This window comes from Mercurialis annua, linkage group LG4, assembly GCF_937616625.2.
Source record: "Mercurialis annua linkage group LG4, ddMerAnnu1.2, whole genome shotgun sequence".
Classification (NCBI taxonomy): Eukaryota; Viridiplantae; Streptophyta; class Magnoliopsida; order Malpighiales; family Euphorbiaceae; genus Mercurialis; species Mercurialis annua.
This window is the reverse complement of record NC_065573.1, coordinates 22,407,762-22,426,428: the sequence shown is the minus strand read 5'-3', so window position 1 is coordinate 22,426,428 and position 18,667 is coordinate 22,407,762. Positions and strand designations below refer to the sequence as shown.

Genomic DNA, 18,667 nt, shown 5'->3' with positions numbered 1-18,667 from the left:
TTGGATCCATATGTGTGGTTAGGGTAACTCGTTTGGAGCTCAGCTCTCGGGACCCGTATTGATAGAATACCTCGGTTGGAGCTCAGCTCCCGGGACTCCCATTTGAGATTTAAATGCGGTCGGTGGTAGCTTGGTTGGAGTCTAACTCTCGGAACCAAGTGCGGTCAATGGTAGCTTGTTTGGCTAGCGAACACATGGATATGTACAGTTTTGGAAGTTAGACTCCGGCGATGAATGGTAGATGAAGATTAAAAGAAAATTATATTAATTGATCTTTGAATTTTAGTTATATTATTTTTTTTATATTTTTTATTTTGACACATCATTGTTTAATAGAATTTTATTATTTAACGGAGAGTGTGACACACTCTCCACATGCCATCCGTTTAGGGGTATAATAACAAGGTAAATGAAAGTATAAGGACGCATAAACGCCAGATTAAATTAGAGTGACCTCCTGAAAAAAAGAAAAAAAAAAGTAGAGGGATCCCGGGATGGGTTTGGCCTTCACAAATTGATGTGTAGAAAACAAAGAGACCGTAACTGAAATACATATTTCTAGTCAGCAGCACCAACTTCATCATTGGGCAAAAATATCGGATTTTTGAATTTGATGGTCACCGAGTATTCCTGCCTTCCAACTCTGAGTTATAAGGAAACACAGGATCATGCATCATTGCTGGAAGTATCGGCAATGTTGCTTCAAAGTTAAGGTACTGAATTACTTGTCTAGCCGACGGCCTTTCTCTCGCCGTTGGATTAGTGCAAAGCAATCCCACATTCATCAAACATTCCATTTCTTTCCCATCAAAATTTGCCTTTAATCTCTTATCAGCTGCATCAACCATTTTTCCTTGTTTATACAAACTCCAAATTTCATTTATTAACACTGAACTAGCCCCCCTTCTCTGGTTCCTCTTGCCACTTGCAATTTCTAACGCAACAATTCCAAAACTGTACATATCCGTGTGTTCGCTAGCCACTCCTGTTCTCTCATATTCAGGGTCTCGATAACCTGGAGTACCCACAGCATTTGTTATTTCAGGTTTCAACTGTGTATCGACAAGTTTCGCAATCCCGAAATCTCCGACTTTCGCGGTGAAATCGGTTCGTAGCAAGATATTTTCAGGTTTTATATCTCTATGAAGAACTGTTTGCTCTGCATCTTCATGAAGGTATTTAAGAGCTGAAGCCACAGCCAACATGATACTGTACCGTGAGCTCCAAGGAAGTGGTTTTTTATTACCGAAAAGATGATCTGCAAGACTACCTTTCTGCATATACTCATAAACAAGTAAGAATTCACCTCGTTCGAGACACCATCCGAGGAATTGGACCAGGTTTCGATGTCTTAAACTGCTTATAACATTTACTTCGTTCACGAAAAGAGCGTCTGATTCGGCAAAAACTTTCTTGACAGCAACTATGCAGCAGGGATCAGTCAATGCTCCTCTATAAACATTTGCAGATGCTCCATGGCCTAACTTATTGTCACTTGCGAAGCTATTAGTAGCTTTAGCAAGCACCGCGTAAGCGAAACGTTTCGGAAAAGCTCCTTTCTCTAGCTCAGTATATACAGAAGCACCAGCATACTTACTTCTCTTTCCATAGCATATTAGCTTTTCAGCTATAATTCTTCTGTTCATTGTCACGAAAACTCCGAACGCGAAACAGAAAAACCCTGTAATTACGACAATCACTATCCAATACACCTCCAGCATTGATCTTTTCCTGTGTGGCTGATTCGGATCTGGTTCTGGCTCAGGTTCTGGTTCTGTAGCGACCAAAGTTGAACTGAATTCCCACGAGCGAATGGTGTTTCTCTCCATATACTGGCCCGTCGCGGCTGAGAAGCCAATTTTGATCCATGGTGGTAAGATTTTCATCAAATCAATCTCATAAGACAGTGAATTATTGCTCGGAAAAACTGGATTTTCTTCGTAAGTCCAGAAAACAGTCAGAACCTTAGTAGTACTCTTATAAGTGATCAACACAGTACCAGTTTTGCCGCTGTAAGATCCTGCATCCCAATCTGCATAAACAGAAGAGTAAATAGAGTTGTTATTGATACCAACATGCTGCACCGACGGATCCCATTGTTTATTCACATAAGTATCGAATTCAACAAATACAACAGGGACTTCAGACAAGGCCACCTTAGCAGTAGTGTTCACCATTCCGAGGAAGGCGCTGTTTGAGTTGGGTATGATTTGATAACTCACAGGAGCAAGAAAAAAAGCAATTCCATGGCCATAAAAGTCGGAACTTAGAGTATCAATGCTGAAGGAAAATTGTGTAGTGAAATCAGTTTGTGTTCCAGTGGAAGGATCCCATAGAGGAACATGTTCTGCATACGTAGCGTGGCCAATACGGCAAGTGTAATCTACCAGATTGATGAGTTCGATAGCTCCATTTGATGCCAGTGCATCCCCGTCGTAAACTATGTCGGTAGCACCAGGGTTGAAACGGGATATACTAAAAGAAAGTGCATCAGCATTGGAAAATAATAAAAATTGTGGACTACTATTTACCGCCCCAAATAACCACCCACCGCCCAACTTTTGACCAAACTACCCCTAACCTATTTTCAGTTTTTTTTTAAATCAATTCTTTCAATTCAATTAAAAACCCAACGAATATTCAAGCGGATTTAAAATAAAAATGTTAAAATCGACTAAAAATAAATCTAACAATTAATCGGTTTTAAATTTGTTCATTTAAAAATTTTTAATTTTTTTTTTAAAATTTTTTAATGGACAATCGCCCTAAGATGGCGATGGTCCAATGGACCATCGTCCAGCTTTGGCGATGGTCCAATGGATCATCGCCAAAGCTGGACGATGGTCCAATGGACCATCGCCATCTCCTGGCGATGGTCCATTGGACCATCGCCAACGCTGGACGATGGTCCAATGGATCATCGCCAGGAGTTTGGCGATGGTCCAATGGACCATCGCCAGGAGATGGCGATGGTCCATTGGACCATCGTCCAGCGTTGGCGATGGTCCAATGGACCATCGCCAAAGCTGGACGATGGTCCATTGGACCATCGCCATCTCCCGTCGATGGCCCATTAAAAAATTTTAAAAAAAAAATTAAAAAATTTTAAATGAAAAAATTTAAAACCGATTAATTGTTAGATTTATTTTTAGTCGATTTTAACATTTTTATTATAAATTCGTTCGGATATTCGTTGGGTTTTTAATTGATTTGAGAGAATTGAATTTTTTTTTAAAAAAATGAAAATGATTTAAGGGTAGTTTGGTCAAAAGTTGGGCGGTGGGTGGTTATTTGGGGCGGCGAATAGTACTACCCTAAAAATTTGATGAACAAGATAATACATTGAATGACCATTAGATATTAAAGAGCAGAAATGGAGATTTGTATGGTTTCGTTAGCGGTGCATGTTTATATATAGAGACAAAGGGTTTACAAATCGAATCGTTGTCATCGATGAATTGCCTTGAAGACAACGTTAACTTTTTTTTTTATGTTGCATAGATATAATATAGATAAAAGGAAAGTGTTGAGGAAAATCTGATAATATATGTTGCTCACATCCTGAAATTACTTGGTTAATCATATGTTTATTTCGAGAATTTGAAGTAGAGTCCATAAGATTATGACATGATACAGTTGTACACATCTGTGATCCTTCAATTCTTGTCAGGAATGTTTTTACACCACAGACAACGTGTTGTGGACAATGAAACCTTGTCTTCAACTTTTATGATATATTTATTACGATCTTGAAATGTTTAAGAACATATAATCCGATGTCGTCCAGCGGTTAGGATATCTGGCTTTCACCCAGGAGACCCGGGTTCGATTCCCGGCATCGGAATTTTTTGTCTTTGTCCTTCATTTTCATACTTTATCCTGTTGCCTTTTTAGCTTTACTGGTCTGAGATTACTGTCAAAACTAATTCTACTGGTGAAGTTCCGGAATCAAATGTTTCAATTTAAATAGTAGTTTTATTTAAAAAAAGTATAAAGATTTTAAAAAAGTTGATACATATTTTACATTATATTTTTTTTGTCGAAATTTGATTAATTTTTCTCCAAGATTTTTTAAAATTTTGTATGTTTAAATAATTTGCATGACGAATACCATAATTCTCGGTATTTTACGGTTTCCATTAAAACCATTTGTCTGGCTTGGTTCTTCTATAATTCTTAATAAATTTTATATTTTCTTTCTATCAAAAAATATGTGTTCGATAATTGCATATTTGTTTTTTTTTTTTGTATAAAATTGTTTCAGATTACAAAGTGCTTGTACTTTGTTTTGTACAGCAAATTTGATTTTTAATATAAAAAATATTATTAGAGATATTTTGTTGAATAAATTGCAAATTATAAATAAAAATTAATATTTTTAATTTTAGTCCAACGAATTCTCTCATAGTAACTCTTTATTTTGTTTGATTTTCATAAATATTAATAATTAAATTATTTATACTTTCATTTCTTTTTATTTTTAATTTTCCTTTTATGTATACATATACATATTATTTCACATATGTAGAAAAGTGCTAGAATATCAAATTAATTTAATTTAAGCTATAATTTTTAAAAATAAATGTTTAATTTAAAGAAACTACTATTGCTAGTAGTTATTATTAAATTAATCTACTATTAAATATAAAACAAAAATGTTAACAAAGAAAATATAGTATGAAAGATTCCTTTGTTTAAGAGTAATTTGAATAATAAAGGCCTAATTACTTAAAAAAATCTCACCTTGAAATTTTTTTCGTTTATATCCTGTTCTTATAAAAAAATCATTTGTACCCAATTTTGAGTTTTTAGGTTTCATCTCTACCCAATACAAAAATATAATTGACAATTTAATGAATTAAAGGATGAAGAAATTAAAAACAATTAAATAGAAGGTTATATCATACGTCTAATTAGTATATAAATTAAAGGATTATTTTAAACTTTTTTTCAAATGAAAAGAAACAATTTTAGTACTTTTGGGTAGAGATGAAACTTAAAAACTCAAAATTGGGTACAAATAATTTTTTTATAAGGTCAGGATATAAACGAAAAAACAATTCAAGGTGGGTTTTTTTTAAATTGGGTACAAATATATATTACTTGCTATATGCCGGTGCAATAACACATTGTGCTAAATCACAATAATCTTTTTGAATTTAAATTTAATTAATTTTTAAATCAAATGCTTTAAATTTATAATAAAAGAAATATAAAACATAAAATATTTATATAAATTAAAAAATTATAAATTTGAACACACCTCTAATTTAAAGAGTTGTTTACAACTTAAATTCAAATCTTTTCCGTCTGTAGGAATTTGAACACAACAACCTAAACATTGTATTGCACATTCTATCTTTTTAATTTTCTGCATTGTGTAGTTTATTGAGAAAATAACAAGAAAACAAGAAAAAAAGACTTCACTTTTCACACAATACAATTTTATTAAGTTTGTTTTCTTTGTTACTAAATACGAGTGTTTTATTTCATCAACACCACCTTTTCCTATTATCATACACGTGTTCTATATATAAAATCTGATTTAATTTGTTTTTTTTTTTTTAAATTCCCCTTTCCAGCAGGCCTGACGCGCGTCAGGCCTGCTGAGTAAAACAGGTGCACCATGCACCTGTCATTACAATTATTTGGGAAACAGGTGCATGGTGCACCTGTTACCCATATAATATATAAATAGGGGGCCTTTTTTCCAAAGGTCCCCATACATTGTTTTTTACATATATAATATAAATTTTTATATATATATATATATATATATATATTTATTTAAATATTAAATATTTATATTAAATATTCAAAAAAAACTCGATCATTAATTTATTTTTATATTTTATAAATATAACGTATTAAAAGAGTTTATTTTATATAAAATTTTAAAAAATATAATTTTAAATTCGAGATATTTGAATAGACTATTGTTAAATTATGTTAAAAATTAAAAAATAATCAAACATATAATTTGATACATTTCGATACATATTTGATATATATTCGATCATTCGAAATTCTTTTTTTGTTTTTATAATTTTTTTAGAATTGTTATATATTTTAAATATATATATCTGGTATATCTCTGATACATATTTATTGTTTGGTGCATGTTCATAACATTTAGAGCTGGTAAATTTTAGTTAAAAATTAATTTTTTTTTGAAAATAACCCTTATTTTGCTAGTGAATATGAGAATGGTGATGTTATTTTTTTATTCTTATTATTTAATAACCATTGCAAAAAAATTCGATACATATTCAATAAATCTCCGATACATATATGATACATATTTGCTACATCTCTGATATATAATTTAGATCGTTCAGACATTTTTTTTATTGATTTAATTAAATCAACCGACTAGTTCGATCAGTTTGTTATTATATTTTTAAAAAATGGATACATCTCCCATACATATTTAATACATCTCGTAATTATACATGATATATATATTTTTCATATTTGATATATAATTTATACATGATAGATATATTTTTCATGTTTTTTGTACATATTTTTTAAAATTTTATTACATATGTATTTTATGCATATTTGATACATTTTCATTACATATTTGATATTTCTTCGATACATGTTTGATACACGTTTGATACATATTTGATACATATCCGATATATTTGATACTTCTTAGATACATGTTTGATACATGTTTGATACATATTAGATATAATTTGACAGTTCTCTGTCTCTGATATATTTTTGATATATATTCGATCATTTAATCCATTTTTCTTATTTTATATACATCTTTTTTTAAGTTTTATTATATATAGTTTTATTACATGTATTGCATATAAACTTTTTATACATATCTGATAAATCTATGATATATAATCTATACATAAAAAAATATATTATTTATGTATTGAACACGTGGTCGGTATGTATTAATAATGTATCTGGTATATAATTTATAAAATTTTATTTTTAAAAATTATATTATTTATATATTTTTAAAATTTAATAAATTTATTTTTAAAATATTTTAAATATACATGTTTGATACATAATTTATACATGATAGATACAATTTTTAATTATACTTTTAAAAAAACTACTCTGATACATAATTTATACATGATATATATAATTTTTTACTGCATAATTTATAAATAATAGATACATTTTTATTTTTTGAGTTGTATATAATGTGTATAAAATATGTATATTTGTTATTTAAAAATATAAATTTATAATATATATATATATATATATATATTTATATTTATATTTAAATGTACATAATAGATACATCGAAAATGCATAATCTATACATGATAGATACATTTTTTAAATATACATCAATAGATATATCTCTGATATATAGTTTATACGTATTTGGTATGTACCAACAATGTATCTATTATTCACAAAATTAATTTTTTAAAATTATATTATTTATGTATTTTTATAATTTTTAAATTTAATATATTTTTAAAATTAAAATTAACATTAGTATTGATATCTAAAATCTAAATATTAAATAAATATATAATAGAAATTCAATATATTATATAAATATATAGTTAATAAAAAAAATGAACAGGTCTACAATGACCCGTGCATCACGCGCGGGTCATTGTATTTGGTGCACCAGCAAAGCTGGTGCACTTGTTAAGGTGGGTCAAATGCTGATGTCAGCATAGCACATGGTGTTGTTGTAATGTTTTCCTTAAATGTGGTGCTAATGAAATGAAAATCAATTTATTTGTAAAGTGTTAAAACAAAAGCCAAAATTATGGTATTTTTGTTACTTTCTCTAGTTTATTTTCATTTTTTGACGTCGTTATGTATAAAAAGGTGTTGTTTTAATACATATTTTCTAACTTTATATTTTATGAAAAATCACTGCAAGTTGCACAATACAACAATTGAAAAGATAGGATGTATGCAATATAACATTTATTTTACTTTTACTTTTAAACATATAATTTTTATAATATGAAAGGTTAGAATTAACAGTATTTATAATATTAAAATTTAATCTATAACATATATAAAAGTGTATTAACGAGGGAAATATTTTCATTTATGTACAAAAATATCTTCTATATAACGTATGAAATTTAGCTATTAAAAATCTTTCCTAATCCTAATTAACGACTAACACTTATTATCTTTTTTACTTTAACTATTGGAAATAATCCTAATTAACGAATTAAAATCTTTCATAATATTAATCAAATACACAATATTGTAATCTATGAACAAAATCGAGTCTTTATATATGTATCAACTTATCTATATAAATATAAATATATAAAAATTACGCTCAACAATTTTAAATATAAATAATTAATATTTAATTAATAAATTATATATATATGATTTATCATATAAAATTTATAGTTTTTATATTTATTATTATAAATAATACATTAACGGAACATATTACTCATCAAAATAATAATTAACCATGTATATCACACCTGTAATAGAATTAGATAAGTCAAGAGTATAATTTTAAATAAATAGCGTCAAATAGGTTGACAAACATGCCTATTTAATATTTTGAGAATTTCAAAAAATGGATATAAGAAAATGTTTTGCAACTAATAAATTTTTTTTTGTCTATTTTGTATGATCATATATTTTAGCTTATTTATATTATTAATTTAATTTTTAATTTTTGTAAATTTAATTAATATCAGATTTAAATACTGATAAACGTAAAAAAAAATCATGTGAGACAATTTCCAAAATAAAGTCAGCACCTTTTTTTTTAACTAAGTCTTTTAAAAAGTGTCAAATAAAATCAGCACCTTTCTTTTTTTTGCAAATCTATCACGAATGTGAAAATTCGGTATATATTTATTGACTCGACAACCGTAAATCAATAAGAAAATAGTAAGAGGAATGTATTTTGTGTATTAATAGAGTATTAGTCAGATTAAAACATTTATTTGGGAGGAAAAAGATATCGAATTTTCCTCATGGATGATAGATTTACAAAAAAAATGAAAGGTGATGATTTTATTTGACACTTTTAAAAGGACGTGATTAAAATGAAAAAACATGTAAAAGTGGTGATTTTATATAGAATTAACCCTATTTTTATTTATTATTTTAGTGGGAGCTTCAAATCGACAAGCTCAATAACGTTTTCAACGATTAAGTGATACAATTAACAGAGTCTTTTATGAAGTATTAAATAAATGATGCGATTTTCAATTGATATAATAAAATCAAATCCTATATTTTTTATAATGAGAAAATTACACCATTTACTAAAAAAAATGAAAATAATTACAAAACTACATGTTGACTTTTTTCATTTACAAAAATATTAATAATATTTACAAAAGTACAAAAAAATAAAAAACAATATCAAACATACGGTGTATACTGTGGGTATAATGTTAGTATACTAAAAACTAACATTATATTAACATTTCATCAATATTATACCAAATTATACCAACATTATACATACTGAGATTTTATTAATATTAAATAAAAATTTACCAAAATTACATCAAATCGTTTACTAAAAATTAAATTAATAATATACCAAAATTATATCAACAGTATACCAAGAGCGTACACATCAAAATATACTGAAATTTTATTATACATCAACAGCACACCACATCACATACTAAATATTAACCTAACAATATACTAAAATTATACTAACAATATACAAATTTTCTACTTCATTACCAACTATAGTGAAAAATACATATAAAAAAAATATACATGTTATCAACTAGAAAATATATATAAACATTTATAATCGTTATATCGAAAATATACTGAAATTATACCAATAATAAACCAAATATTATTTTCAAAGTTATCTGATTTATAGTTTTAATATTCCAAAATTATACCATAATTATACCGACATTATACAAATCGTACTTTTGTAATTAATTTTCATTTTTTAGTACTTTTGTAATTAATTTTAAATCAGTCGTATTTTTGTAAATAAAAAAAGTTAACAGGTATTTTTGTAAATATTTTTAAAATTTTAAATATTTTTGTCATCGTCCCATATTATGGCTGCTTGTAATTTTGACATGCAATTTACTTTTTAAGTTGGCTGAATATGAAGTAACAACACATGATGGACAAAATTCTCAATGTGCTATCCATAAAAGACGTTAATTTTCCTAAACCACCTCCATGTATATTTTATAATTAAATTGCTTAAAAGCTATTCTTATTATGCTAAAATTAACTTTAATAATTTTTAAGATATATGTAGGAAAATACTATCTAGTAGATGCTGAATATTTGCAAATAGAATGATTTCTCGCACCTTATATAAAAACTAGATGTCATCTATTTTTGAATTTCGACACGGCGATCTACAAAGAGGATTAAATGAATCTTTCAATAGGTGGCACTCATATTTCAAAAATTGCATTGAAAGAATTTTTGGAATTTGGAAAGTAAGATAGAAGTTTTTACGATTGATGTCTTCTTATTCATTTCATATACAAAAAGACATTGTTGTGACATTAATGGTATTGCACAATTATGTTTGAATAACAAAGATGATCCGACATTTTCACATCTAGATGATAATCCAAATTATATGCCTTTTGATATATTTAATAAAGATCGACCAAGCGAAAATTATGTAGAAGGCAAAACAACACAAATGAAAAAAATAAAAAAATCAGATTGCTCATTATGTAACGAGAGCAATATGTGTTTTGTAAGGTATTCATTGAAATTTTTAATATTTGGAAAAATAAATAATCTTTTGGAATAATTTTAATTGCTCTTTTAATAGAAATTTTATTAATTTTATTATATATTAGTTAATTTTATTTCTTAAGTTTTTATGTGAACTCTAAATAATATATTTTTATATAAACCACGTCTATATTAATCATTTATTAACAACCAGCAACAACTCAACAAAATTCACTAAATAAGAGAAAATTACACCAAATCACCCAAAAATTGAAAAGTTTATATTAGTGATTCACATTTTTTTTTGCAGTAATCTCTCAATTTTTAAAATCTGTTTTCATGTGTACCTAAATAACATTTCTTTTCCTATTTTATCCTTCACTTGTACATTACTATTGTGTGTGTAATACACACAATCAATCCTTTTTCTTCTCCTCTGAAAGCTTACCATGGACGGCACTCTACTGTCACGACCCAATTTCATGAATCGTCACCGGCGCTAGGGTATGGGTATGGTTGTACCAAAACCCGTAGCTAGCCTTGCGGATAACCAATTTATAACATTTAAAACAATGTACCTGCAGAAAACCACATGCTCGGGGGCAACCGAGACTCCAACCTAGTCTAGCAATACATTTAAGCAACATGTATTCAAAGTATACTTAATCTCAATTTAAACTCCCACAGCATGGCAAATCAATATATAATACCAAAATTACTGTAATCATGCAAAAGCTGATAAATCATAGTTGGACTATACCAACAAACAATAATCTAAAACAATAAGCATAAGACTAAGTCATAAATCAACTAATACTACTACTGCAGTCTAAGAGTTAAAATAGTTCGACTCTTTTATTCTGAAATAAATAAAGAACCTCCGAGAATGAAGAAACGGAGATCGACCAATGCTCAAATCATAAACCTGGAAAATTTGGAAAAACAACGGGGTAAGATTTACTGAGTAGAGTTTATATAACCATTTACATTTATTAAGTTGAAAACCTTTAAAACGTTTAATAAAACATTTTCATTATGCATTATCAATGAAACCCTAAACCACAATTCTAAATCCATTATCGTGTCGGTGAGACGTATCTCAATAACCGATCCCCGACTATCACTTAATAAATAATGAGCCCAGGAGACGTATCTTCCACCGGTGCCCTCACTAAGGTGAGACGTATCTCAAACCTACCTCAATACCATAATCATTACCGGTGCGCACGCAGTCCCGATGATGCCCATCGAGTAGCACGTTCCAAATCAAATCCACAATGCCGAAAACGGTTCAAAAGCTGTTTATACATATATATATACAAAATATAATAATTGCTTAATAAAGAGGTAAATAGAGATATAAACTCACTGCTCGCTATTCCACGTGAAACCTGACAAGCAATCTAATTCTGGTTCGCCTCTGAAGTACGAACAGTCGACGGGTCTAAACAAGATATTAAAATCATAATTAAAAACAGACCCTAACTCTAGAGAGTACTAGACACCACTTAGGACTAGCACAACAACAACCACGGTAAAACAATCCAGAACAATTCACAATATCCAAATAAAATATAATGCCCAAATAGAAAAATTCTATTAAGTTCTCGCTTCTCAATATCTTCAATTTCAAGTAACCCGAGTTGCAACCCAAAAACTTAACTAAATAAGTTTAAAAAAACGTTTAAGGGCTAAATTGTAATTTAGCCAAATCGGCACGCCAAAATAATATTTTAGTAATTCATAATTACCCAAGTAATTATAAATTTTTAATTAAAATAATAATTATCGTTTTCCGATTAATATTATAAAAATAATTAAATAATAGATAAAACTAATATTATTTTTAGATTTAAAATAATGTTACCAAATTGTCAAATCAAAAAAATTGAAACTAAATTCGAAAGTTAAAATCAAAATCAAATAACATTAGATATAAGTGATTAATTAAAATTTAGTCTAAGGAATTAATTGACTTAAAACAAAACAATATAGGGACCACGCTAATTATTTAACCATCACTTACATTCAAAATAAACAAATCTCAAGTTTTGGCCATGATCATACAACAACCCACCAATCATGAAAAACAAAACCAATCTCAGAAACCTATTAACAGTAACAATTCCAAACCATACAACCCTATTCATAGAGACATCAAACAAACAACCCAAGAATAAAGTCACAGCAGCCGAATCCGAAACTAGAAACGGCCGAACTCGTGACGGCACAAAACGATGGAACTACTACACTAATCATGCCCTCAAGATTAGTAACAAAGGGAGTAAGAATCAATCATGAACAGCCGTAGGCAACACAAGAGCACAACATTAAAAAGAACACAAACTCGGCAAATCGAAACGGCGCAAGAAATGAATAGGTTTACGTACCAATTTCGATGTCAAAGCGTTATGATGATAGAGAAAACGAGATAAAGGAACGAACAAAACCCAACTCAGATTTGAGACTAGCATGAAGAACAACATACGTTACAATCGACGAAAGTGATATCGAATCGAAAAATTTAGGAAAAGAGATGTGAAAATAACTTACCAAATCAAGCGGGAAAGGAAAGTATGACGGTTGTGTTGTTCTCAAATTGTAATGATGTTGAAGGGGGCTAGGGTTTGTTTAATATATCTTTTTTGTAGGTTTTTGAAATAAGGAGTTTGAGTTAAAAGCAAATGCAGTTAAATACTGCTTCCTACGTTAGCTTCTGCTTCAATTTTTGAAGCTTAAATTGCAAAGGGCCTTTGGCCAAGTACATAATCAATTGGGCCCATTATTTACGTGGAAAAGTAAAAAGAAGTGCATGCATGCAGCTTATGGATGCATGGCATATTATTTATCCTTTTCCTTTTCTTAATAAAATTTAATAATACAAACTAACACGAATCGAATCACGACCGAATCAACGAGCGACTCTAATAAAATTAAATAAAAATATTTCCTAAAAATAATAATAAATTACCTCAAACTTGACAGACTTCAAAAATTATAATTAAATAATTTTGAAAAAAAATACGGGATATTACATTCTCCCAAACTTATTAAAAATTCGTCCTCGAATTTAGAACGCAAAAACGACTAACATAATACACAACATAAAATTACATACAAAATGCACATAACCAACGTAAAAGTCATGAACCAGATACTCAAGATAATCAAGGACTGCAATAATAATAATTCTGCGTAATGAACTTCGTCTCTTAAGAACATTCGTCAATCAAGTAACTAATAAAACCAAAACCATACAACAGTTAAGCCCTATTGAGTTCCATTTGAAAATATAATCTGAAAACCTTTCAAACCATTTGGCAAAACAACTTAAAAGAAACAAAATGGTACTTAGCCGAGTCAACCAAGACTTCCAAGCTTAAATCACTTGTCAGGCGACCCAAGTCAAACCTGAACCAAAGAAACCCCAATATAAACCAATATTTAAAATCTGAAAAATTATTTGATAAAATAACATGAAGTTTGAAAAGCAACGGAACTCAACATTACTTAACTAGTCAACAATTAACAACACGCACACAGAGTTTTCGATAAAATCCAGAATAACAAACATGCTAAAAATGGCACCACAAGCCACAACATAGTAATTCCGTGCTTAACGACTTGAGCGCTGGCGTAAGCAAAACTCAACAGGTTGTTCCTCGAACAATAACTCAATGCTACAACTCACATATAACAAAATCAATTGGTCACAAAAAGTAATAACACTAACTTTCACTTGACATAAATGATAACACCATATCTAGATGACATCAACAAGGGAAAACAAACTCTCCCACTAAAGTTTTGACTGAAAAACTTAAAATAATCAACAACGAAACCTCGAATCTCTCAAAATTTCCACTCGGGAAGGTCAACATAAGACGAAACACGCCGAAAACCTATGGGGTATTACATTAATTATAGTCGGCGATGGTTGGTCGGCAATCTATGGTGGCTTAGCTAAAACTCTTCGACTTATGAACAGCGGAGTAGCACATAGATTGGTTGGGAGAGGTGATCGATTCTTTTATTTCTTGGCTTTGTTCTTCTCGTTTCACATCGCAACAAGATCTACTTCCGACGAAACTCCGATCATGGCAGAGGAGGCCGCGGCGGTGAAAATGTTGAATGAGGAATTTGGAGAGTAATTTATCAGCGACGGCGAGAATAAGACGACGTTCGTGTGGTTAAAGTTGACATCTTTAAAAAATAGTACATCAGGGGGTATGAGAGAATTAAGAAATAAACCTCGAAAAAATTGCTTAACAGGTTGTTCATGGTGAAAAGAATGGTTTTTTTATTAGAAATAATGTTGATGCAACAGAAACTGCAAACGGAACTAGCAACAACCGGCGGTTGTTGGAGGCTATACTTTTTTCAATTTGTTTAAGTAATTTTCAATCTTATTCATAGGGTAATTGTGTTCTTGTGCTTTTAATTTCCTTAGAGAGTATATATAAGAGCAGGAAACAAGGAAAACATTGATACAGATAAAATGTAATGCTAACATTTGGCTTGTCTTTTTTCAAATTTCTATTCAACACCTCAAATCTTACACATTTAGTCTCATTTTGCAGAAGATGACACTTGGAAAGTATGAAATTTGCAATTGAAAAAGAAAAAGACTTTATATTCTTTGAAAATGAATGAACAAGAAAAACAATTTGTATAATTTAAGCTTGTAGAATAAGAATACTATATAAACCACTACCTTAATTCAATTTTTAATAAAATTTATCTTTTTTCTCTTTACAATTTTAACTGACATTTTATATTGGGAATTTCGAGATTTAATGTAATGCACAAATTGAATAATTTTTTTAAGAGAAATATATTTGACAGTCTATATAACCTAAAATCAACCTAATGTGAACCTGATGTGAACCTATATCCACTAAACTATCTTAATTCAATTTTTAATAAAATTTGTCTTGCTGCTTTTACAATTTTAACTGACATTTTATATTGAGAGAATTTTGATATTTAGTGTAATGTACAAATTGAATATTTCTTTTAAGTGAAATGTATTTGATAGTCTATAAAACTAAAAATCAACCTAATGTGAACCTAATATGAACCCATATGAATTGAACTATCTTCATTCAAATTTTTTACAAAATTTGTCTTCATGCTCTTACAATCTTAAATGACATTTTATATGAAGAGAATTTTTAAATTTAGTCTAATATACAAATTGAATATCTCCTTTAAGTGTATTGTATTTGACAGTCTATAAAACCGAAAATCAACCTTTTGTTAATCTGATGTGAACCTATATCAACTGAACTATCTTAATTTATTTTTGAAAAAAAAGTGCAAAAATGACCCTAATATATAGCCCGTGTCTCATGTTAGAACCTCATGTATTTCAGATCTCAAAAATGACCGTAACGTCTTGAAAAGGTATTAAAGATGACCATTCCGTTAATATTTTTGTTTAATCCTTACTCATTTCTGTTTAATGTCGTCCATTTTTTTGTGTTTTTTTATACTTTTTGTCAACGTTAAAGTCATATTTAAGATACAAAATACACGAGGTGCCAACAAGAGACACGAGGTATACATGAGGGTCATTTTTGCACCTTTTTCTTTATTTTTTTTTATAAAAATTGTCTTATTACTCTTTACAATCCTAACTGACATTTTATATAAATAAAATTTTAGACAATAAAAATTTAATGTAAACTCAATATAAATTTAATATCAACTCAATGTCAACTCAATGTCAACTCAAAGTAAATTTAATATCAATTAAATATCAACTCAATGTATACTGAATATCAACTCAATATGAACCTAATATAAATTCAATGTAAACTTAATATCAACTCAATATAAACTAATTTAATATAAACTTTTAGTAAACTGATTATAAATTTAAAATTAATTTACTCTAATCAAATTAATTTATTAATAGTTTATAATATTAAAAATAAAATTATAAAATGACAAATAAACTTATAGTAAATTGAAAGTAAATTTTTTAAGATTTTCCGTAGTGGTCAGTGTAAATTTAATATAAACTCAATATGAACCTTATATAGACTCAATGTAAACTTAATATCACCTTAATGTAAATTTAATATCAATTTAATATAAATTAATCTAATATATTTTTTTTAATAAACTGATTATATTTAATATTAATTTACTCAAATCAAATTAATTATTAGAAAATTTGTACTTTTAAAAATAAATATAAAAACGACAAAATAAAGTAATTTAAAATATTCATGTACATTTATTAAAAATTTTGTATTTTATTATCTAGGTTATATATGTGATAAATAGTTCAATTAACAATGCAGGTGTGCCATGTAATTGTATAAACATGCCAACCAATTTAGATGATTCCAAGGCATCAGTCTTGTGTCAACCTCACATAGGATTTCTTTATCATCATGCTTACCGCATAATGACATGAGAAACCTTTATTGTTTGCAATTAGAACACTTTCAGAAGCATGAACATATTATAACAAAGCAATAAAAAATTTAAAACCTTCATAATTATAAAAGAAAGCATTTTTCTCTCTAAAAAAGCATTTACTTCTCTAATTCATCATTAACTTCACTTGTAGCAGCTCTACCTTCTTCAATAGCAGATAGACCTCCAAACATGAGACACGACAATGGTTTATCTAGATGAGACAAAATTTCCTCTGATTCAAATTCCAACAAATTCCCAATCATCAATCTCAAAAACTGGCCTTTGAAACCATTTGATTTCAGCACTACAAGTAATTTTATTCTGTTGTGAGCAGATTGTTCAAACAAAATTGACGATGATAATCCACCTCGGATTCCACCGTTCATCACTCCCACTCCGGCGACCATCTCAGATTCCACTGTTCATTATTCCCAATCCAACGGCTTTTGCCGCCGCTCTTATGATTGCTCCTCCTCCCATTCTGATTGTTCAACCCACTTTTAATATTAAGATTATTTTGATGAAGACTTGAATCGCAGGACCTTGCCGATCGTACACCATAACATCAACATCGACATATCTTTTTCTAAACTTTATTTCTGGGTCACTTGTTTTAATAGAGAAGGGCATTATTGTCCAACTTTATATATTATTTAGTCCATTTTGGGCTATGAGAGATTTTTAAAACTTTTCTTATTTTTTGGGAGATTTTTGCCAAAATCAAAATGCTGAGATATAAACATAACACTATAGCATTTTTGGGGGATTTATGTAGATTACCCTATATGAAGCCGCTACGAGCTAACATCTTCTAACGATCTAATATCTATCGGCTATCAATTGCATTAAACAACTGAACCAAACAAACCCTATATAAAGCGGTTTACTGCGGTTAACTTAAATCTAAACCTAAACCTAAACTTAAACTATACAATTTAAAGATTTAAATTTAAACTAAATTTTTTGGATTGGTTAGATTAGTATTTTTTGTCCACCATTATGCTTTTTTTTTGGGTTAATTACATATAAAATCACCACCTTTACACGAAAATTGCAAAAATAACTCGACCTTTAAAACATGGCAATTCAGGGCACCATCTTTCATTTTTTTTTTCAAAAATAACATGAACACATTTTTAGTGGCGTTTTTGCTGACGTGGCATGGCACGTGGCACTCCCATTGGATGTCCAAGTCAGCAAAATTTTATCTAAAAACATGCCCATGTTGTTTTTGAAAATAAATGAAAGGTGGTGCCCTGAATTGACACGTTTTAAAGGTCGTGTTATTTTTGAAAAATCGTGTAAAGGTGGTGATTTTATATGTAATTAACCTTTTTTTTTTGTGTACAAATCAGCATCGGTATAAATAATCCCAAACAAAAATGAAAAATTATTGCACACAACCGTTGCGCCACGTCATTCGTGCAACAAACCAATTATGCGTTAGCCATGTGGAAAATTGAATGATAAAAAAAATAAGTAATAATTAAAAGATTCCCTATCGCAAATGCTCATTGGCTTGATGTAAAAATGACGTGGCGCAACGGTTGCATGG

General features: G+C 29.0%; 1 protein-coding gene and 1 non-coding gene across 2 annotated transcripts; one reads left to right on the top strand and one right to left on the bottom strand.

The window, feature by feature from the left end:
* Positions 1 to 550: 550 nt before the first annotated feature.
* On the bottom strand, positions 551 to 17,519 carry LOC126678447 (L-type lectin-domain containing receptor kinase IX.1-like). Its single transcript, XM_050373345.2, has 3 exons — positions 17,233 to 17,519; positions 17,023 to 17,112; positions 551 to 2,520 (listed from the first exon to the last, which is right to left on the bottom strand). Exons 1-3 carry the CDS (start codon positions 17,517 to 17,519, stop codon positions 618 to 620), a joined length of 2,280 nt encoding a protein of 759 aa, XP_050229302.1. The 3' UTR covers positions 551 to 617.
* Positions 3,773 to 3,844, top strand: TRNAE-UUC (transfer RNA glutamic acid (anticodon UUC)). Its single transcript has one exon. It is a non-coding gene; the product is annotated as a tRNA-Glu (tRNA).
* Positions 17,520 to 18,667: the final 1,148 nt, after the last annotated feature.